The 22,380-nt window shown below is 46.2% G+C and overlaps 1 protein-coding gene across 1 annotated transcript in view; it reads left to right on the forward strand.

Annotated features, from left to right (window-relative positions):
* PLCG2 (phospholipase C gamma 2) overlaps window positions 1–22,380 on the forward strand; it is a 177,361-nt gene that overhangs the window by 2,867 nt on the left and 152,114 nt on the right. The window contains exon 2 of the mRNA XM_024233949.3: window positions 3,785–4,024. Coding sequence (XP_024089717.1) covers window positions 3,832–4,024 — 193 coding nt within the window. The 5' untranslated portion in view covers window positions 3,785–3,831. The remainder of the gene's footprint in view (window positions 1–3,784; window positions 4,025–22,380) is intronic.

Here is a 22,380-nt window from a genome sequence, read left to right on the forward strand (position 1 = left end):
GCATGAACCACCGTGCCCGGCCCATTTCATCATGCCTTTCTAAATAAGCTTATGAGATACAAGAACATGAATGAGCTTATGAGATACAAGAAAATGTCCTTTAGAAGGACATGAAATGTAAAAATGGCAAATATCAGTTATTCAAACTCAGCCATATTTGTATTTACAAAATAAGTCATTTTATAGAATTACCCATTAAGAATGGGAAACAGGAACAAAAAAGGGATTTCAAGGCTTATTTTTTTTTTTCTTTTTTTGAAAAAACCAAAAAAAGCAGAAGCAAAATGGAAGTTGCTGTGATGGCTGGTGCTCTCCCCTGGGGTCAAGGCCTTGGAGACCTCCCTGCCGTAGCTGCTAAAGCATGGAACACTGGAGGCTTGAGCTGGGTGCTGGCAGGATTTGAAAGGTGGTCTCCAAGGATCTTTTGGTCATGAAGATCTGTTTCCAGTTGTATCTCATAAGCTCATTCATGTTCTTCTATCTCATAAACTTATTTAGAAGGGCATTTTATGAGATATGAGAGCCCCAAACCAGAAATCAAGGAAGTGTTTGTCTCTTCAGTGCTCTCTGCATAGTAAGCCAGTACAGGATTTCATCCAAAATCCCACAAAACAGTTCTGTTAAAATGTGGCACAGGCAAATACTTGAGTGGTAAGGGCCCCTCCAACAGTTCAAGGGACATTCCTGCTGCACCTTACACCCACCTGCGGCATCAGAGGGGATACAGTGTTTTCAAAGGAACGGTGTCAGCCACTGTAGGTAAGAGTGTAAATTCCACCCCTGCTCTTTTAGGGCAACCTGTGAGCAGCTATTAAAAAGCAATTGGTGAGAGGCGGCATGGAAGGCTGGTGTTTATGGCTGAGCTGATCCACTGGGCTTCGAAGCTGGAAGTAACTGGAACCCTGGGGAAGGTTAAGTCCAAGGCCCTCCCAGAGTGAGGGCTGGAAAGAACTGAGGAGCCTGGTCCCTTGTCCTGGTTTCTGTCTAATTGAAGGTGTTATAATGGGGCTTGTGTTTCCTACTTATGTTCCAGTGGACAATGGTCTAGAGACCTGGGAGTGGGGAACTCCTGGATGCATGGCTGGGGACAGTCAACATAGTGAAGAGCTTTGTGGTTGGCACCTGGGTCAAATCCAGTTTCAGCTACTTTTTATTTTATTTTATTATTATATTATTATTATACTTTAATTTTTATGGTACATGTGCACAACGTGCAGGTTTTGTTACATATATATACATGTGCCATGTTGGTGTGCTGCATCCATTAACTCGTTTCAGCTACTTTCTATCTGTGTGACCTTGGATAAGTCCCTTAACCTCTTTTGAGAGGGGCAAGTACTGGCAAATCAGTTAATATCTGGCCAGATTCTGCTACAGCATTCTGGACTAGGGGCTTGGGACTCAGGTGAGGGTTTTGATCTTTGTGCTCCCACTCGTCTACATGGCGTTGATCAAGTAATGTGTCCTCTTGGGATTTCAGTTTTCCCCTGCAGTATTTCCCATTGAGATAAATGAGATGAACCAGACATGACAGGTGCTTGGCACCCGGGGAAGGGCCCAGTAAACGGCTGCTTAACAAGGAGGAAATGGGCCATGGGGTACCTTGTTCATCCCTTTGTCCTGGCTAATGATCAGGAGGTCATTGTGGGTTTCTCCTGATAAGGTAAGATGCACATTAACTCTCAGCAGAATTTTTTTTTAGCATACTCTGTTCTGCCTCCCGGCCTTTGCTTAAACTTAAAGCCAGTTCCTCCTGCTTCATCTTTTTTGAAAGATTGAATTCAAATGCCTGCTTTTTTCCCGTGAAAGCTTTTTCTGAGCCCTTTAAGTGCCTAGCCCCACTCCAGATTAAATTTAGGGGCCCTTCTTGCTGCTCTCTGCCTGCCACGCCCCCAATGCATGCGTCTGCTGCTGCACTTGTAACTACATTAGAATTCTCAGTTGATTAGTCTGTTTCCACATGGGCAGAGAGCAGGTGTAATTATCTCCTGCTGCTGGCATGGCTGACCGAGGAGGTCCCTTTGGTATGGGTGTGCAGTAGAGGGAGGTGGGGGCAAAGGGCAAATCCTGGGCCCCTCCCCATTCCCCTCATTTGCATCCTAGTCCCCAGCTCAGTGCCTGGCATAGAGTTGACATTTGATTAATGCCTTCCCCAATGGCTGATTAGTGTTAACTGAGACCCTGCTAAATGCTGCAGGCTGTGCATACATTGTAGCTTTTTGTCTTCCCAGCTGCCCCTTGTGGGCATTTAACCTCCATTTTACAGATGAGGGAACTGAGGCACAGATTTAGAGCAGCTTGGCAGAAGGCTGAGCCCGGCTGGAAGCACAGAAAGCCCTGGCTGAACACCAGCCTCTCACTCCTCCTTTGGATCCTGGAAAGGTCTCTCTAGTGCTACTCTGTAACCTTGAGAGCTACAGAGTAACAACTCCAGGCACCTACAGGGACTTGGAGGGAAAGGAGGAGATAAGAAACAGAACAAATAATGGTAATTTTAACAATAGCTTAATCTAAGGAGTGCTGACTTTGTATCATTGTTTTAAGGGCCTGAGATACATTATCTTGTTTAAGCCTTACAAAAACATTTAGATGGTGAATACTGTTACCTTCTTTTATGGGGTTGGAAATGAGCCCAGAGGATCTAAGTGACTTCTTGTAGTGGCTGCAGCCTAGCTGGCAAGGGGGGGTCCCTGGTGGTTCAGCTCCAGGGCTTGGGGAGCCCCTTCACTCTAAGTCCTGTTTTGAGGGCAGGCAATATGTTTCCGAGGATTTGGGAGGCAGAATAAGGGAATGGTACAGAGTGAGGGCTCATGGAGCGACTACGGGATTTTGAGTGGAGGAGTGACATGATTTGATTCATGTTCTAAAAATCTGAGAATTGACCCTAGCAGGTCAGGGAAGAAGTGGGGAGACCGGAATTAGAATAGTTCAAGTATGAGATCCTAGGAGGAGCCGGCGAAAGGGTGAGATGCATTGGAAGTGGTCGTGAGAGAGCCCACACAAAGATTCCTCCAAGATTTTGGGCCCAAGCACCTCTCTGACACTGACCACCCACGAGCATAAACAGCAATCAAGGTCACCTGCTAGGTGCTGGCCGTCACCCCAGGTGCTTCACTGGGGCATTTCTGAACACTCCCATTTTAAAAAGGCTAAAACTGAGGGACAGAGAGGTCAAGCACTCTACCCAGAGCCACACAGTCAGCAGGAACCTTTTCTAGGGTTTGAACTTGAAACTGCCAAGACCTGACATTTCCTGCCTTTCATCCTCATTTCTATGCAGAGGAACCGTTTCCCAAAGTCGGACGATTGTGAAGGTTTGGTTTGTTTTTCGTTTATTTCATTTTTTGTTGTTGTTGTTCTTAATTTTGCTCAGGAATAAAGAGATGGTTAGAAATCTCTAGATGGGATAGAGAAGGATGTTGGAGATCAGGGGTGAGAGGTGGGAGCCAGGCTGGGCTGCTTTGGCTGTTCAAATATTCTTTAGGATAAGAGTGGGTGGAGAGAGAGGGGGCTCACTGCCAGGTCAGGTGATTTGGTTATTCAAAGCCCAGGTAACGGTTGGGTCCTTGAGGTCAGGGGCTCTTCTCACACTTCAGTTTCCATTTAAACCTTTGTGTCCTGCCTTAGCTCTCTGAGTGGCCAGCGATGCTTTGCCACTAGAACCTTCTCCTAAAACTCATCCTGATTGACATGAGACAGGATTTTGGTTCCTGAAGTTCATGCCCTGTTAACTAAACCCCTTTCAGTACTAAAATCAGTTCACTCTTTAATTCTGCCCTTTCAGCCTCCTGATTTCTCCCGATTCCTTCCTTCTCCCTGGAGTGGCCAACAATGTCCACCATGGTCAGTGTGGATTCCCTTGCGGAATATGAGAAGAGCCAGATCAAGAGAGCCCTGGAGCTGGGGACGGTGATGACTGTGTTCAGCTTCCGCAAGTCCACCCCTGAGCGGAGGACCGTCCAGGTGATCATGGAGACGCGGCAGGTGGCCTGGAGCAAGACCGCTGACAAGATCGAGGGCTTCTGTGAGTACTCACTGGGTGGGGCAGTGTGGCCTGTCCTCTGGGGCCCTGGCCTGAGCACCTGTCCACCTTCCTATCTTGTCGTTACTGTGATTGTTGTTGATTTGGTGTGTTCTTTTATTCTTCTTAAAATGAAAGCATTGCCAGTTTGTATGGATCTCTGATGAGGTTTACACCAGGTGGAGGAAGTTCAGCCGGGAAAACTGGTGAAATAACCGAAGCTGAGGTCAGCCAACTTGGAAATGGCATTCAGTCAGCTCTCCTTGCCTGGTGGTTCTGTGTCCTGTCTGACAGCATCAGGGATCGTCTGGTTCCCACAACTGGTCGAGTCGTCTGTCCTCTTACGGGCGAACTAGCCCAAGCCTGCTGAAACTCATAGCTTGGTCGCCAAATGCTACCATGTTTTACTGCACACCATAGCAGTGAGGGGCCTTTGCTTTAGTCTCCAAGCAGGGAGAGTGAGTTGTTGAATGTTTTATAGCTTTCAAATGCAGGTCTGGTCCTGGTAGAGGTGTCCCTCCTCCCCTACCTCCTTTAGATTGGGCGACTGGTTCAGATCCTAAGGTTTCTAAGACTGTTTTTAACAAATAGAGTAAATGCACTTAAGCAATTTTCAGTTGCAAAGATTTGCTCTAATTTGTGTTTTTAAATTAACTAGTTTTTAATTGAAATATATATTCCTGGGGGTTAAGGAGTCAACTCAAATATTTCTCCTCCCCAGCCCCTAACCCATGCTACTGAGGCAAGCTCATTACCAATTACTTTTATCTTCCAAAATAGTCTATGCTTGCATAATGTGTGGGTTAAAAAAAAAAAAAAACAATTGGGAACTCTTGTACACTTCTGCACCTTGACTTCTTTTTGTTAATTAATAATGATGTTGGCGGTGGTTTCTTATCAGCACACATTGATCTCATTCTTTCTTGGACACATGACATATAATGGCACAGGCCTCAATGTAACAGTTTAACTCCAGAGAGGGGCATTTCGTGCTATTTGCAGGCTTTTGTTATTAGTCGAAGTGACTATCACTGTACTCTTTTTTTAAGAAAAAAATTAATTTTTTTGAGACAGTCTCTTTCTGTTACCCAGGCTGGAGTGCAATGGCATGATCATGGCTCACTGCAGCCTCAGCCCCCTGGGCTCAAGTGATCTTCCTGCCTCAGTCTCCCAAGTAGCTGGGACCATGGGAATGCACTGCCATGCCTGGATAATTTAATTTTTTTTTTTTTTTTTAAGAGATGGGATCTCACTATGTCCAGGCTTGTCTCAAATTCCTGTGCTCAAGTGATCCTCCCTCCTTGGCCTCCAAAAGCACTGGGATTACAGGCATGAGCCACCTCACCCAGCCTTGTACTCTTTTTGTTTTTTTTAAATAATAGTTTTATTGAGACATAATTCACATAGTATACATAGAATTCACCCATTGTATGCAGCATGTGTAGTGTGGTGGTTTTAGTATATTTATATATATGTGCAAGCCCACTACAATCAAATGTAGAACATTTATATCACCTCAAGATGAAACTCCATACCTTTCACAACCACCCTATCCCCTCATCCTCCCTACCAGGCGTAAACAACCATTAAATTTAATTCTGTTTCTATAAACCTCTCTGTTCTGGACATTTCATAGAAATGGATCATATATATATGGGCTTTTGTGACTGGCTTCTTTGACTCAGCATTTTTCAAGGTTCATCCACTTTGTTGCATGGATCAGAAATTTCCCTTTTTGTGGCAGAATCATGATACATTGTATGGATGTTCCACAGTTTATTCAATCATCTGTTGATGGACACTTGGGTTGTTGCCACCTTTTGGCCAATATAAATAGTGCTGCTAAGAATGTTTCTCTACAAGTTTTTGTGTGGATGTCTGTTTTTATTTCTTTTGGGTATATACCTAGGAGTGGAATTGCTGGGTCATATGCTAACTCAGTTTCATCATTTTAGGAACTGTCAGACTGTTTTCCAAAGTGGCTGCACCATTTATATTCCCTCCAGTGGTAGAAAAGGGTGATCGTTGCATTATTCTTCATTTGTATGTATGGGTATATCTGAAGGACAGCTTCCTGGAGATTTATTTCTGAGCTGAAGGGTATGGCATATATATATATATTTTTTAGTCTTGCTCTGTTGCCCAGGCTGGAGTGCAGTAGTACAATCTCGGCTCACTGCAAGCTCCACCTCCCGGATTCACGCCATTCTCCTGCCTCAGCCTCCCAAGTAGTTGGGACTGCAGGTGCCCGCCACCACGCCCGGCTAATTTTTTGTATTTTTAGTAGAGATGGGGTTTCACTGTGTTAGCCAGGATGGGGGTATGGCATATTTTAATGTTAAAGGGAAATTTGGCAGCACCCTGCAAAAGAGGTTGCCCCACTGTATGTTTCAGCCACAAGGTGTAAAAGTACCTCTTGTCTGCACCGTCATCTATGCTGCATGGCTGCTAAACTTGGCCATCCACAGGTAGACTTTGGTAGCTTGGTGTCATCCTTAATTTGATGTATACTATCATGAGTGTGATCAAACTGCTTTCTGAAAGGCTTCTCCTGGTTTCGGAGCCAAGTGGGTCTCTTGTGGCACAGACCCAGAGCCCTGCTTTGAAACTGCCCTTGTGGAGGTGGCCATCTTCCTTCTCGACTGTTTGCATTGGCCGGCTCCATCCCCTGGTGGCCCAGAAACCTGTTGCAACTGGGGTGGCCACCCTCCCTTCCCCCACAGGGGTGAGAGGGTTGGTGCTGTTGGTAAATACAAGTGGGCCATGTTGAGAGTGGACTGCAGGTTGTTCCTTTCTCTTCTCAACTTGCCCATCCCAAGCCTAGCTGCCATCAGAAACACCCAGGGGGGATCTTGAAAGCATAGGGTATTACCATGGCATGTGTATACACCTATGTAACAAACCTGAACGTTCTGCACATGTATACTGGAACTTAAAATAAAATAAATATATATAAAAAAGAAAGTAGAGGGTATTGGAACCTTCCTCTGAAGCTCATTCTGATGGGCATGAGACAGGATTTTGGCTTGAAATCTATGCCCTGTCATTCTTCCCTTCTGCTAAGTAATACCATTTCACTCACTTATGCAGGTGCGCTCTCTCGCTCTCTGTTTTAGAGACAGGGTCTTGCTCTGTTGCCCAGGCTAGAGTGCAATGGCCTGATCATGGTTCACTATTGTCATGAACTCCTGGGCTCAAGTGATCCTCCTGCCCATTCTCCCAGGTAGCTGAGACTACAGGTGAACGCCACCATGCCTGGCTGATATTTTAACTTTTGTGTACATAGGGTCTTGCTATGTTGCCCAGGCTGGTCTCCAACTCCTGGCCTCAAGCGATCCTCCCACGTTGGTCTCCCAAAGTGCTGGGATTACAGACAGGAACTACCATGCCTGGCCTCAATTCATTCTTTTTTTTTTTTTTTTAAATCTGTTCAGCCTCTTTGTTTCCTTCTTCTTTCTCCCTGGAGAGACCAAGAATGATGATATTTCACCACTTTGGCTGGGGCGTATTATTATAATAAGTCCCCCAGATGGTCTGGTAACTAGGCAGGTTTCACACATATGCCGCTGGAGAGACACTGCCCTTCTTCCCCCTGCCCCCTCTTCTCCCTCCTCTTCTCCCTCCCACTTTCCCTTTCTTTCTCCTTCCCTTCCCACCTTTGCCCCTCTCCTTTGCCCCCCTCTGCCATTTGAATGCCTACTGTAGGCACTGCCCTAGGCACTAGAGATACATCAGTTATTAAATTGGATTCAAATCTCCATGGAGCCTATGTTGCTTTATTAGGTATGAGCAGTGTGGGGCTTGACTTCCAGTGCCATTGGATGAGCTTTGCTGTGTGATCTTGGGCAAGTTACCTCCACTCTCTGAACTTTAATTCCCTTATCTGTGGAATGGAAATAACATTGGTGTCTACCCCACAGGGTCATGGTTGGGAAGAAGCAAATGAGAAGATGCATCAGAGAGGCTTGGCTGAATTCGTAGCATGTGACAGGCACTCAGTTGTTGGGAACCACCACTGTCAGGATGTTTGGTGTTGCTGCTAACTAGTGGAGTCCAGCCTATGTAGTCTTCCTTAGGGGTTTGGACTGGAGGGGAGTAGGGTCCATTCTCAGGTTTTCAGAAGAGGGACGACGTGATTGGATTTGCATCTTTGAGCATGCAGTGGAGGTCCTGTTTGCGATGATGGTGTTGGTAAAGTGACACGGAGAGCCAATTATGTGTGAAGAGCTTAGAAATGGTGCTTCTCCCTCACACCTTGAGAGGGCAGGCCTTCAGGCCCTGGGTGGGGACTGTCAGTGTCACCGCTCAGTCTCCTGCTGAGAAGGGTGACGTTTTATCTCAAGAAGAACTCCCAGGTCTGGCAATTCCCTCACGGGGTTCTGGTTAGCAGGAACTTGCTGGTTACTTTGGGGTCTGCAGGGGCAGGCGCACACAAGAGGAAACACCGGCACGTGGTTTTGGAATAGTTGGCAAATGGTGTGTGACTTTTGGGCAGGTATTACAATCCCCGTGCAGCCCTGGGTAAAACACCTGGGTCCTACCGTCTAAAGTAGCGTGTGGTTCTCAACCAGGGTGATTTTTGCCTCCCCCTCCCTACTCCAGGGTAGGGGGCATTTGTCAGTGTCTGGAGACGTGTTTGATTTTCTCACCTGGGATACAGGGTGCTACTGGCATCCAGTGTGTAGAGGCCAGAGAGGCTGCTAAACGTTCTGCAGTGCAAAAGACAGTCCCCACCACAGAGTGATCCAGCAAATATGTCAGTGGTGCAGGGGTTGAGAAACTGCTCTAGAGTCATATGTTTGCTTTGCTCACAACAATAAAATGTCACTGGGTAAATAGGGTTTTCCTCTGAACCCTGTTTTGATGGAACGTTCTCATTTGTTCAGCACATGTTTGCCATCATATTGAGTGCTAAACTCTGCGGGGGTGGGGGAAGGATGGAGTCCCAGCTTGCAAGAGGGGGAGACAGACTGAAACTTGCCCTTGCAAGATTGTGTGCTTAGTACCATAGTGGGAGTTTTCACTGGATATGGTGTGAGGAGGGAAGGCTTTTGTCCATTTGGGTGTGGGGGAGGTGGTAAGGAATGGGGAGGGCTCATTGTGGAGGAGCTGCTTGGGTAGAGTTGAGAGAGATTTGCTAGACAGTTAACAGGGATGGCTGCCCTGATCCTGTGGGATTAATGGGTGTCATGTAATATAAACAAGTAGATTTGTGGGTCATAGATGTGGGAAGGGCTCAGCTGGGCGATTCTTCTACTGTTTGTAGCCTGGACTGAGGTCATTTGGTGTCACCTCGCCTGGAAGGTTCCAGAGTCTTCACTTACACATCTGGTAACTTAATGGTGATGGCTGGAAGACTGGGCTTAGCTGGGATTATTTTTTGTTTGTTTGTTTTTGAGATGGAATCTGTCACCCAGGCTGGAGTGCAGTGGTGCAGCCTCGGCTCACTGCAACCTCTACCTCCTAGGTTCAAGCTATTCTCCCACCTCAGCCCACTGAGTAGCTGGGATTACAGGTTTGTACCATCACATGCAGCTAATTTTTGTATTTTTAGTAGAGATGGGCTTTCACCTTGTTGGCCAGGCTGGTCTTGGGCTCCTGACCTCTCGTGATCTGCCCACCCTGGCCTCCCAAAGTGCTGGGATTACAGGCATGAACCACTGCATCCAGCTTTAACTGGGGCTATTGACCAAACATCTACCATGTGGTGGTCTCAGGCAGAAGAGTCCCAGGCAGAAGCTACAGGATTCTTACAACAGCCTCATAAATCCCAGGACATCACTTGCACCAACTCAGATCAGTAAGCCTAGCTCAGCTTCAAGGAAAGGAAATTTCTTTCTTAGAGAAGGAATGGCATGCACATCGACAGTAGGCAGTAACTGATGGTGGCCACCAGCAGCCAAGCTCCCATATGAACATGTCGGCTCTGAATCCCGATTTGTGATGCAAGTCACTGCTCTGCCACTGTATTAGTCCATTCTTACGCTGCTAATAGAGACATATTCCAGCCTGGGTGCAGTAGCTCACACCTGTAATCCCAGGACTTTGGGAGGCCAAGGCGAATGGATCCTCTGGGGTCAGGAGTTTGAGACCAGCCTGGCCAACATGGTGAAACCCCATCTCTACTAAAAATATGAAACTTAGCTGGCTGTAGTGGCACACGCCTGTTGTCTCAGCTTCTTGGAAGGCTGAGTCAGAGAATTGCTTGAATCTGGAAGGTGGAGGCTGCAGTGAGCCGAGATTGCACCACTGCACTCCAGCCTGGGTGACAGAGCAAGGCTCTGTCTCAAAACAAACAAACAAAAACAAACAAACAAAAAAAACCATACCCAAGACTGAGTAACTTATAAAGGAAAGAGGTTTAATTGACTCACAATATGGCTGGGGAGGCCTCAGGAAACTTACAATCATGGTGGAAGGAGAAGTCTTCTTTGCATGGTTGCACCAAGTAGAAGGAGAGCTGAGTGAAGGGGGAAGCCCCTTGTAAAACTATCAGCCCTCATGAGAATTTACTCACTATCATGAGAACAGCATGGAGGTAACCGGCCCCATGATTCAATTACCTCCCACTGGGTCCCTCCCACGACACATGAGGATTATGGGAACGACAATTTAAGATGAGATTTGGGTGGAGACACAGCCAGACCATATCAGCCACTTACTAGAAGTGTGACTGGAAGCTAATTCTTTTGTTGTATTTCTGTGCCTCAGTTTCCATATCTGTCAAGTGAGATAATAGTAGTTTCTATCTTATTGGGTGAGAATTAAATGGATTTTATTGTAAGTACTTTTTAAGATGTGGGAAATATTGCATAATCAAAACTTAATACGATAAGACCAGAAAGAAAAAAAGGCCCCTTGGTGAGGACCCCCAAGGCCTGGCCTCTGCTGGAGAAGACTGAGTCTGAAGCACACCACCTCACTTCCTGGCCTCCAGGTTCCCTATTGCTTTCCAGGGGTGTTGGATAAGATGGTGCTGGGATTCCTTCCATCCCCAGCCTTCTGCATAGAGTTAAGGAGCCGGTTGTCTCTGAATGTAGGGAGGGAGCTTGTGGCACTGTTGGGCATGTTGGTTTTCCTTTGTTTCTGAGGGACCCAATTGAGCAGTCTTCAGGTGGAAAGGGGTCTGCTCTGGGGCCTTTCTGAGTTGAGCCTTAGGTGTCCTCTTGCATCTTGTCCATTTGAAAGGCTTGGATTTTATTTCAGGAGCTGATGTGGTACCATCTGTTTGTGGGTCTGGAATTTTAGGGTCAGCTGTGGTGATGGGCCCCTTCGAGGGCCTGGATGGTCCTTCTCAACTGAATAGGCTTTTTATCCTGACATTTTCACTTTTGCTTAGGCATATTTTCTCTGTCTGCTTATTTTTGGCAAGTGGTGGCTGCCCATGAGTGACAGATTCTCAAACATATGAGCTGTCTGTTTCCTTGGTATTAGGTTCTTGGGGTTCCCACTTAATAATGATAATAGTGATACCATTGATGAGAGCCTCTTCTAATGAATGCTCACTGTGTCCTAGTCTCTGTGAAGGCACATCAAAGATAACTCCTTAATCCCCACAGTGGTCCAGTGAAGGGGGAGCTATCCCTGCTTTATTCATAAAGAGATTGAGTCTTGGGGAGATGAGGTGACATGCCCAAGTTTAGGAAAGGGCAGAGCTACAATTTGAACTTGTTCTTCCCACTCTCAGTCTCAAGTCTTTTTCCTGCTGTGTGTTGTTTTCTTCTCCTAAATGATCTCAAAGATGTATCAGTTCTGTGTGTCATAAACACCCTGCCTGAGACCAAAGAATGGCAGCTTCGTTTAGACTTTCTTTGTGACAGCAGGACGGAAACACGTGAATTCCTTATGTGTGCAGAGGACTTGCTCTGCCAGGTGCTGGGGGTACCAAGAGAAAGGACACTCGCTGCTCATCCTAGAGGCACCGGATTAGTGGGGAGATGCTAGGAAAAAACCACAAACACAGCCTGGAAAAGGGCTGTTGGGGACAAGGGTGCTGAAGTGAGAGTTCACTGTATTTTGGCTCATCCTGAAATCCACTCTTGGGCTTCTTTTCATGGAAAAAATGAATATTTTTGAAAGTTGTTATTTTATCAAAACGTTTTTGAAATAAATGTGAAATTACTACTACTACTACTAATAAATGAATTATTTTCTCACTGGCATCTCCTAAGAAGAAATCCATTGTCTGAGGGTGGTCCCCAAGCCCCTGCAATGAAGCATCTCATCAGAAATAAGACCCAACCAATGCCTGAAGTGTCCTTAAACGTATTTGCCTTTCAGTTAGTGGTATGCGGTGATGGTGTAAAGAAGGGCCATCAAATCCCGGTCCTGCCACTTGGTAGGGGCGTGACCTTGGGTCTCTCATCTCACCTCTTTGGGCCTCCGTTTCCTCATCTATAAAATGAGAATAATTGAAGAACACACCCCATAAGACTCTTGTGATAAGTAAATGAAGTGATATATGTAAAATGCTTCAGTAGTATCTGGCACAGAGGATGTGCTTAAGTATTTTTTGCTCTTGCTGTCGTTGATGTCATCATTATCATCATCATCCAGCATAAAGGCAAGATGACATTGTAGAAAGGATGGGATAAATACTACATCTTCCATTTATATGAGAATTTTCCTTCCTGCACCCAATGGATTGTCCTGCTCCCCCTGGGGTATGTGTCCTCCACATTGGAGCCTGCCAGTGTGAAAAGTAGAGTTGACATTTTTATTTTTGATGGTGCTATAGCCCTTCTCTTATGCTGAATAGTTGAGGAATTGCTTGTCTTGTTTTCAAGAGTTGTCTTCTATCCTGGATGACAACCTTAGAATGTTCTTAGAATTTGTTCCTTTGTTGATTTAGCAAATACTCAAAGAGGACCTGATGTCTGTTGGGCAATGTGCTTGTCACTGGGGATAAAGTAGTGAACAGGACCGTGAAGATCCCTAGAGGATCTTACAATCTTGTAGGAAAAGCAGAAAAAGCCAGACTAACACATTCAATCATGTTGGATCGTGATGGACGCTAGGAAGGAAAGGAACAGGGTACTGTAATAAGGAATCATTAGCCAGGAGCACTGGCTTAGCTGGGGAAGGCCTCAGGGTGGCCTCTCTGTAGAGGTGATGTTTGAGCTGAGACTTGGAGGGTGAGAAGGAGGGAGCCATGGGAAGCTCTGTGGGGAGAGCATTCTGGCATAGGGCATAGCAACAAAGCTTTCCTATTAGTGAAGGTAGCCTAACTGCAGTAACAAGTTATTTCTTCCTGTAAGTTTATCTCTCACTCACTCAAATCATGATCCAGTGGGATTGGGGGTGGGACTCTGCTGTCTGATCACAGTGGGACTCTGTGCTATCATCTCCAAAGGTGTTGGAGGCTACCACAGGATCCTTTGTCTGACCACTGCATGGAGGAAGAGGAAGAGTGGAGGATGGCTCAGGAGGTTGGAGGTTTCTATGGGCCATACCTGAAATGGATGTACCTTTTTCCTCCCACCTGGTTTTTTTTTTATCCCCCCAGGAGGCAGGGTCTCGCTTATTGCCCAGGCTGGAGTACAGTGGTGTGATCACAGCTCACTGCAGCCTTGAACTCCTGGGATCAAGTGATCCTCCTGCTTTGGCCTCCCAAATTGCTGGGATCACAGGCATGGGCCACTGTGCCCGGCCCCCTCCCACCTTCTATTGAACAGAATTTGGCATGTGACCAAGTGCAAAGGATGCTGGGAAACATGCCCTAGCCATATGCTAGAAGAACAGGACCTAAATTGGGGGGCATCCTTCCAGGCTTTTCTGCAACCCCTAATTTTGGAGGGTACAGAGGCAGCTCTAGGTGCCCCAGTGAAGGCTGATAAGTAGGATGATTGCAGGGGTTTGGGGGTCTTGTAGGAATCCAGGAGAATGAACAGTCTCGTCTCTGGGCTGCATGGAAAGGGAAGTGGTGAGCTATTGGCACTGAGGACTTTCCTGTCTGTAACTAGAGCTGCTGATGGTGATGTCTGTTAGACAGCCTCATCTTCCCTCTTGGGTTTCTCTCACAGATATGGCCCTCCCCTCCCCAGCACAGACTATCTCCAAACCTTGGTTTTTTCTGTTGCTGCCACGTCAGTGACAGCTTTGGTTTTGCGACCTCCCAAGGATGGACTCCTGAGAGAGAGGCCTCCTATGGGCCGTGCCTTTTGAAGCCAGCGCACATGAGCAGGCTGCTTTGGAGATCAGTATCCTTTGGCATGGCCAGCCTTGCCTGGGCATGGGGATGGATTGGAGGTGGTCTCCTGTAAGAGGACATCGTCTGGCTCCTTCTGGGCTGTGGGCAGTGGTGGGTGCCTGTTATGGATTGAATTGTCCTTACCAATTTCATATGTCAAGGTCCTAATCCCCATACTCAGAATGTGATCTTATTTGGAAAGAGGGTCTTTGCAGATGTAATTAGTTGAGATGAAATCATAATGGAATAGAGTGGGCCCTAATCCAATATGACTGGTTTCCTTATGAGAAGAGGAGAGAGAGACACAGGGAGAGAAGGCCACGTGAAGACAGATACAGAAATCTGAGACATGCATCTGCAAGCCAAGGAACACTAGGGATTCTCCCTCAGGAGAAACCAGCCTCGCCAACATTTTGATTTTGGACTTCTGGTCTCCAGAACTGTGAGACAAATTTCTGTTGTTTCAGCCACCCAATTTTTGGTATTTCATGAGTGGCAGGCCTAACACACAAATGCACTCTCATGTAACAGGGGCCTGAGGGCAACGGGGTGAGTACAGGGATTGACCTATCCATTTGGCCACTGATACTATGGATGGGTTGTGGTTTGTCATAACGGAATTTAAGAGGCCTTGCTTTCTTCCACGTGTCATGTTATTTTCTAGCTGCGTTGGTTCTGGCCTGGGCCCTGAGGGTTTAAGAGGGAATACAGCGTAGTGGGTAAATGAGGGAGGCAGCATTTGTCCCTCGAAATAGCACCAAGTTCTGGGAATGCAGGTATATTTGGAGTTCCTGACAAGTCAGTGCAGGTCCAACATCTTAGGGATTGTGCTGAGTTGGGGGAGGGATCTAGTTAAAGATGTCCCTCGGTAAATCATTTTTGAAAAAAAAAAATTATCTCCACTACCTGCTCCCTAGTCTTAGATATAAACACGGGTTTTTGCATACCAGGCTCGCAAGATTATTTGTCTTGATTTGTCTTGGGAGAGACTTAGGTGCTGTGCAGTTTGGGGTTGAAATCAGAAATCCTGGGGTTGACTTTTCCTGCTTTCATGCAAGGTCCGATCTTGGGGCCAGGCCTTCGGTAGTCCTGACCCACAGACTAAGAGTGCTGGGAGGCCAGGGACCCTGTCTGCTCTGCTCATCAGGGGGACTTCCCAGCACCTGGCCCATATCTGGCCTGTGGCTGGTGCTCCTCAGATACCTGGTTAACAAATGAATCAGGAAAAGGCCCTGGCTGCCCCTTTCAGCCTTGGACTTCCCATTTCTTCCTAACCATGGCAGTATCTGGGGTTGAGATAGGGCACCTCTGTGACAACTTCCTCTTTAACCATACACCATGGTTCCACTCGTGGTCCTGGCACTTAGTGACTATGTGACCTTAGGCAATCTACTTGGCCTCTTTGAGTCTCAGTTTTCTTTTTTCTTTTCTTTTTTTCTTGAGATGGAGTCTCACTCTGTCCCCAGGCTGGAGTGCAGTGGCACAGATGGAGTCTCACTCTGTCCCCAGGCTGGAGTGCAGTGGCACAATTTCAGTTCACTGCAACCTCTGCCTCCCGGGTTCAAGCAATTATCCTGCCTCAGCCTCCCGAGTAGCTGGGATTACAGGTACCCTCCACCTTGCCTGGCTAATTTTTGTATTTTTAGTAGAGATGGGGTTCCATCATGTTGGCCAGGCTGGTCTTGAACTTCTGACCTCAAGTGATCTGCCTGCATTGGCCTCCCAAAGTGTTGGGATTACAGGTGTGAGTCACTGCGCCTGGCCTGAGTCTCAGTTTTCTTATCTATAGGATGGGGTAATAGTGGAGCTCACCCCATCAGATCACTGGGAGGATTCAGTTTGTAAGTGATTGTCACATGTCCAGTATGTACTTAACACAGGGTGCCTCCCAGCCATGCTGCCATATGTCTCCTCAGGCAGCAGATGCCTGCATTTGTGTTTGCGTGGGGGACGTGGGACAGGCCGAGACATAGCTCGCATGTGTAGGGGGTGTCCTCCTGCTCTTCTGTAGCACACAGCTAGGGGTCCTCTGGGGTTAAGTGCCCTTGGACCTGAGCCTGGATATAAAAGCAGCCCAGCTCTTCTGGGAGGCTGGGAAGGCCTGGGCTTGGAGAAGGAGCGTCGACAGAGTGAAGGTGAAGTTCTGGAAATAGAATCAGTGATGATGCCACTTCACAGCCTGGGAGCCACTCCTCTGTCACAGCACTGTTGGGAAGAAGCTGTAAGGTGCTGCTTTCATCTATACAAGCTGTGCTGGTGGCCACGGGTAGGCGTGAGTTTTGGGAGGTGAAGTATCTGTGTGTGTGAAGGATTCTGTTCTGAGAAAGAAGGAAATGGGAACTTACTAATTTGTAGAATGGAAACTAGCAAAATTAGGCAGAGCATGGTGAGAGCATGTGCAGCAGGAAGAGGAGACCCCACAGCGCTCAGACGAGGTGGAGGAGGGGCCGGCCTCCCCGGCCTCAGGACTTCAGGGATCCCACTGCGTCTTCTCTGCTCCTGCTTGGGCTGGATTTCACTGGCCAGGTGTCTCCCTCCCCAGCACTTCCAGCCACTCAAGGCTGTCCCTGGCCTGCCACCAGCCTCCACCAGTGGGAAAAGCCCCCACAGCAGCCAGTGGCATGACTGAAGGAGGGCCTGTGTCCCTGGGGAGGCAAGAAGGGCCCAAGCCCAGCATGGCGCAGAGTGAACGTTACGCCAGTTTCCTGTTTAGACAGCTCTGAGCTGCTTCCCTCTGGCCTTGCATATTTCTCCTAATTAAAACAACTGCTTCTTCCCCCTCATTATAGAAGTAATATGCGTTCATTAGCAGATGCATTTTAACCTACTTCTGGGTGAGAAAAACAACCCCTTAGCTCCCGCTACCCCCTCACCCAGAGAGATGGTGTTAACACCTGGTGTACCATCTTCCAAATCTTTTTGTCCAACAAAAATTTATTCACAAGACATTTTCACAACATGCGACCCTTTCGTAATGTACTTTAGTAATATGCCTTTTTCATTTTGTACTACATTGTGACCATCTTAGTATTATAATTAACTAATTTGTTTTGGTTAACGAATTAATTAATTTTTTGAGGCAGGGTCTTGCTCAGTCACCTAGGCTGGTGTGCAGTGGTGTGACCATAGGTCACTGTAGCCTTGAACTCCTGGCCTCAAGAGATCCTTCCACTTTGGCCTCCCAAAGTGCTGGGATTACAGGTGCAAGCCACTGAGCCCAGCCCGTTATTAACTTTTTTTTTTTTTTTTTTGAGACAGAGTCTCGCTCTATTGCCCAGGTGCAGTGGCACCATCTTGGCTCAGTGCAAGCTCCGCCTCCGAGGTTCACGCCATTCTCTTGCCTCAACCTCCCGAGTAGCTGGGACTACAGGCGCCAGCCACCACACCTGGCTAATTTTTTTGTATTTTTAGTAGAGACGGGGTTTCACCGTGTTAGCCAGGATGGTCTCGATCTCCTGACCTCGTGATCCACCCACCTTGGCCTCCCAAAGTGCTGGGATTACAGGTGTGAGCCACTGAGCCCAGCCTGTTATTAACTATTTTAAATGTCGATGTTGGTTTAAAAAATAATATGACAAACCCCACATACTCAAGAGAAAGGGATCCAGGGTCTGACTGCCTGGGTTCAAATCTTGGCTATGCCACTTATCACATTTGTGGCCACGGACAAGTTACTTAACTTTTCATTGCACTCATCTGTAAAATAGGATAATAATGGTACCTATTACACTGGACTCTCATGAGGATTAGGGGAGTTAATTATATATCACACTTTGGGTATCATAGTACCTGGCAAATATCCCAAGCACTCAATAAGAGCTAATATTGCTATTATTATTGTTTAAATTTGCTTTTATTGTAAGTTCTGGGATACATGTGCAGAATGTGCCGGATACATACGTCAGCATTTGCCATCGTGGCTTGCTGCACCTATTAGCCCATCACCTAGATATTAAGCCCCACATGTATTAGCTATTTATTCTGATGTTCTCCTCCATCCTTCCCCTGCTCCCCAACAGGCCCGGGTGTGTGTTGTTCCCCTCCCTGTGTCCATGTGTTCTCATTGATCAGCTCCCGCTTATGATTGAGAACATGCAGTGTTTGGTTTTCTGTTCCTGTGTTAGTTTGCTGAGGATGATGGCTTCCAGCTTCATCTATGTCCCTGCAAAGGACATGATCTCGTTCTTTTTATGGCTGCATAGTATTCCATGGTGTATATGTACCGTATTTTCTTTATCCAGTCTATTGTTGATGGGCATTTGGGTTGATTCCCTATCTTTGCTATTGTGATACTATTGCTATTATTATTATTATTATTTTTATTATTTCCAACCCTCTATGATAGGCAGAATAAAGGCTCCCTGCCCCCAAGATGCCCTTGTCTTAATCCCTGGAGCCTGTGAATATATTACTCTATGCGGCAAAAGGCTCCTTGCAGATTGAACAGATCCTGAGATGGGGAGATGATCCTGGATTATCTGGGTGGATTTGATGAAATCACAAAGGTACTTGCAGGAGGGAGGCAGGAGGGTCAGAGTCAGAGTGAGACTGGAAGATGGTACCAGCTGGCTCTGAAGATGGAGGAAGGGGCCATGAATCAAGGAATGCAGGTGGCTTGTGCAAGCTGGAAAAGGCAAAGGAATTCATTCTCCCCTAGAGGGTCCGGAGAGAGCTTGTCCCAGTGATGCCTCGATTTTAGCCCCGTGAGACTCATGACTTTTGCTGATCTCCAGAGCTGCAAGAAAATCAATTTGAGTGAAGCTATTATGCATGTGGGAATTCAGTAGCATAGCGATTGGGAATAAATAACTCCCCAACCCCCGCAACCAACTTAGATGAGTTGTGATATTTGCTTTGGATCTTTTTTGTTTTTAAGAAATAAAATATAGATATAGTTAAGTTCTCATAAGTACCCTTCCCTCCCTAGAGAAATCAGTATCATGATTTAATAATTGTAATTCCTGTTTCAAAAATTTTCATCCATGATTAACATATAATATGTTTTGCAGGTCTTTACGTAAAGGACACTGCGTGGTGTGTATGCCTCAAGTAACTTGTATGTTTTTGCTTGACATTGTGAAGATTTTCCATGTTGATGTAGCTTTATTTTAACATCCATGAGCAATTTCACTCAACAATACACCACGATAGATTGATCTGTCCTGTCAATGCTGGACATTTAGGTTGTTTCCAATTATGATACTCCCCATTCTAACAAACATGTCTTTGCTATTGTTTGAAATTACTATAGGATTCTACCTTATTTAAAAAAAAAATCTCCTATTTTTTCGATATTGTGTAGTTGTTTTTTATTTTCTTTCTTTCTTTTTTTTTTTTTTTTGAGGTGGAGTCTTGCTTTGTCACTCAGGCTGTAGTGCAGTGGCACAATCTCAGCTCACTGCAACCTCTGCCTCCAGGGTTCAAGCGATTCTCTTGCTTCAGCTTCCCAAGTAGCTGGGATTACAGATGCACACCACCACGCCTGGTTAATTTTTGTACTTTTAGTAGAGACAAGGTTTCACCATGTTGGTCAGGCTGGTCTCGAACTCCTGACCACAAGTGATCCACCCACCTCAGCCTCCCAAAGTGCTGGGATTACGGGCTTCAGCCATCACGCCTGGCCGACATTTCATTTTGAAATGGCTTCCAAAAATCTGTGGCTGTGCAGAGTTGCCCACCAACGTTCTGTCTGGAATGAAAAGACTAGAAGTTAGCTCCTTCAGGTGGGTACAGTCTTTTTTTTTTTTTTTGAGACGGAGTCTCACTCTTTTGCCCAGGCCAGAGTGCAGTGGTGCAATCTCAGCTCACTGCAAGTTCCGCCTCCCGGTTTCACGCCGTTCTGTTGCCTCAGCCTCCTGAGTAGCTGGGACTACAGGCGCCCGCCACCGCGCCCAGCTAATTGTTTGTATTTTTAGTAGAGACAGGGTTTCACCGTATTAGCCAGGATGGTCTCGATCTCCTGACCTCGTGATCCGTCTACCTCAGCCTCCCAAAGTGCTGGGATTACAGGCGTGAGCCACCATGCCCGGCCTCAGGTGGGTACAGTCTTATTCATGTCTGTACTTCCAGCTTTTGCTACCAAGTGTTCCCAGTAGATGCTTAGTAGATATGTGATATTGAATGTATAACTACTACCTTGAGCTACCACCTTCTCTTGATGAGGAACCTATAGATTTGTTTTCTTTCTTTTTTTTTTTTTTTTTTGTTTTGAGACTGAGTGGAGTTTCACTCTTGTCGCCCAGGCTGGAGTGCAGTGGCACGATCTCGGCTCACTACAACCTCTGCCTCCCAGGTTCAAGCAATTCTCGTGCCTCAGCCTCCCAAGTAGCTGGGATTACAGGCATGCGCCACCACGCCCAGCTGATTTTGTATTTTTAGTAGGGACGGCGTTTCATCATGTTGATCAGGTTGGTCTTGAACTCCTGACCTCAGGTGATCCACCCACCTCAGCCTCCCAAAGTGCAAAAGAAATTAATACTTTTATTGAGATAAAAACATTGTATATCCTATAATGTACCCCTTAATATATACTGTTAAGTGGTTTTCAGTATATTCAGAGTTGTACCAACATTATCATAATCAGTTTTAGAATGTTTCATAATTTCCCCCAAATCCTATACATTAGCAGTCACCTCTACTTTCTCCCATCCCTGGCAATGACAAATCTACTTTTTGCCTTTACAGATTTGCCTATTCTGGACATTTCTCACAATACATGGCTTTTTGCATTTCACTTCTTTTGTTTTTTTTTGAGACGGGAGTCTCACTCTGTCGCCCAGGCTGGAGTGCAGTGGCGCGATCTCGGCTCACTGTAAGCTCTGCCTCCCGGGTTCATGCCATTCTCCTGCCTCAGCCTCCTGAGTAGCTGGGACTACAGGTGCCTGCCACCACGCCCGGCTAATATTTTTGTATTTTTAGTAGAGATGGGGTTTTGCTGTGTTAGCTAGGATGCATCTCACTTCTTTAGCCTAACATAAGGTTCGTTCACATTGTAGCATATATCAACATTTCATTCCTTTTTAAGACTAATATTCCATTGCATGGATAGACCACATTTTGTTTATCCATTCATTACTTGATGGACATTTAGGTAGTTCTCTCTTTTTGGTTACTGTTTTCATTTTCTTTGTTCTTTCTTTCTTTCCTTTCCTTTCCTTTCTTTTCTTTCCTTTCTCCCTCCCTTTCTCTCTCTCTCTCTCTCTCTCTCTCTCTCTCTCTCCTCTCTCTCTCTCTCTCCTCTCTCTCTCTCTCTCTCTTTCTTTCTTTCCTCTCGACAGTCTCACTGTGTCGCTCAGGCCATAGTGCAGTGGTGCGATTTTGGCTCACTGCATCCTCTACCTCCTGGATTCAAGTGATTCTCGTGCCTCAGCCTCCTGAGTGGCTGGGATTACAGACGTGTACCACCACACCTGGCTAAGTTTTGTATTTTTAATACAGACAGGGTTTCACTATGTTGGCCAAGCTAGTCTCGAACTCCTGGCCTCAAGTGATCCACCTGCCTCACCTCCCAAAGTGCTGGGATTACAGGTATGAGCCACCGTGCCTGGACTCTTTTTGGTTATTGTGAATAATACTGCGGTGGACATTCATGTACAAGTTTTTGTGTGAATACATGTTTCCATTTCTCTTGGCTCTGTGCCTAAGAATGGAACTTTAGGTTATCTGTAACTGTTTAATCACTTAAGGAATTGCCAAGACTGTTTGCCAAAGCAGTTGCACCATTTACTTTCCCACCAGCAGTGTATGAGGGCTCCAACTTCCCCATGTCCTCGCCAACACATGTTAGTATTTGTCTTTTTGGTTATCACCATCCTGGTGGAGGTGTAGTGTTATCTCATTGTGGTTCTGATTTGCATTTTTCTGACTGCTCATTGCTCTATCTTAAAAAGTTGATGGAATAATTTCCTTCTAAACATTTGCTTTCTGTAGACAGTGTCCTATTTTCAACTTTTCTGGGCCCCAGCATTGTCTTCTGGCATGGGGTTGGTGCTGACTAGGGCGTAAATGAATGAGGAAACTCTGGATATGTTAGCTTGAAGCACATGGGCATGGACACTGATTGGCAAGGATGTGCTTCTTGGCTTGAGTCAAGATTCATACATTTTAACCATCACTTCTGCTTTTTTTGTGGCACAAAAGGACCATTTTTTGAAGTTGGTAACCTGTCTTA

This window comes from Pongo abelii, chromosome 18 (genome assembly GCF_028885655.2).
Source record: "Pongo abelii isolate AG06213 chromosome 18, NHGRI_mPonAbe1-v2.0_pri, whole genome shotgun sequence".
Lineage (NCBI taxonomy): Eukaryota > Metazoa > Chordata > Mammalia > Primates > Hominidae > Pongo > Pongo abelii.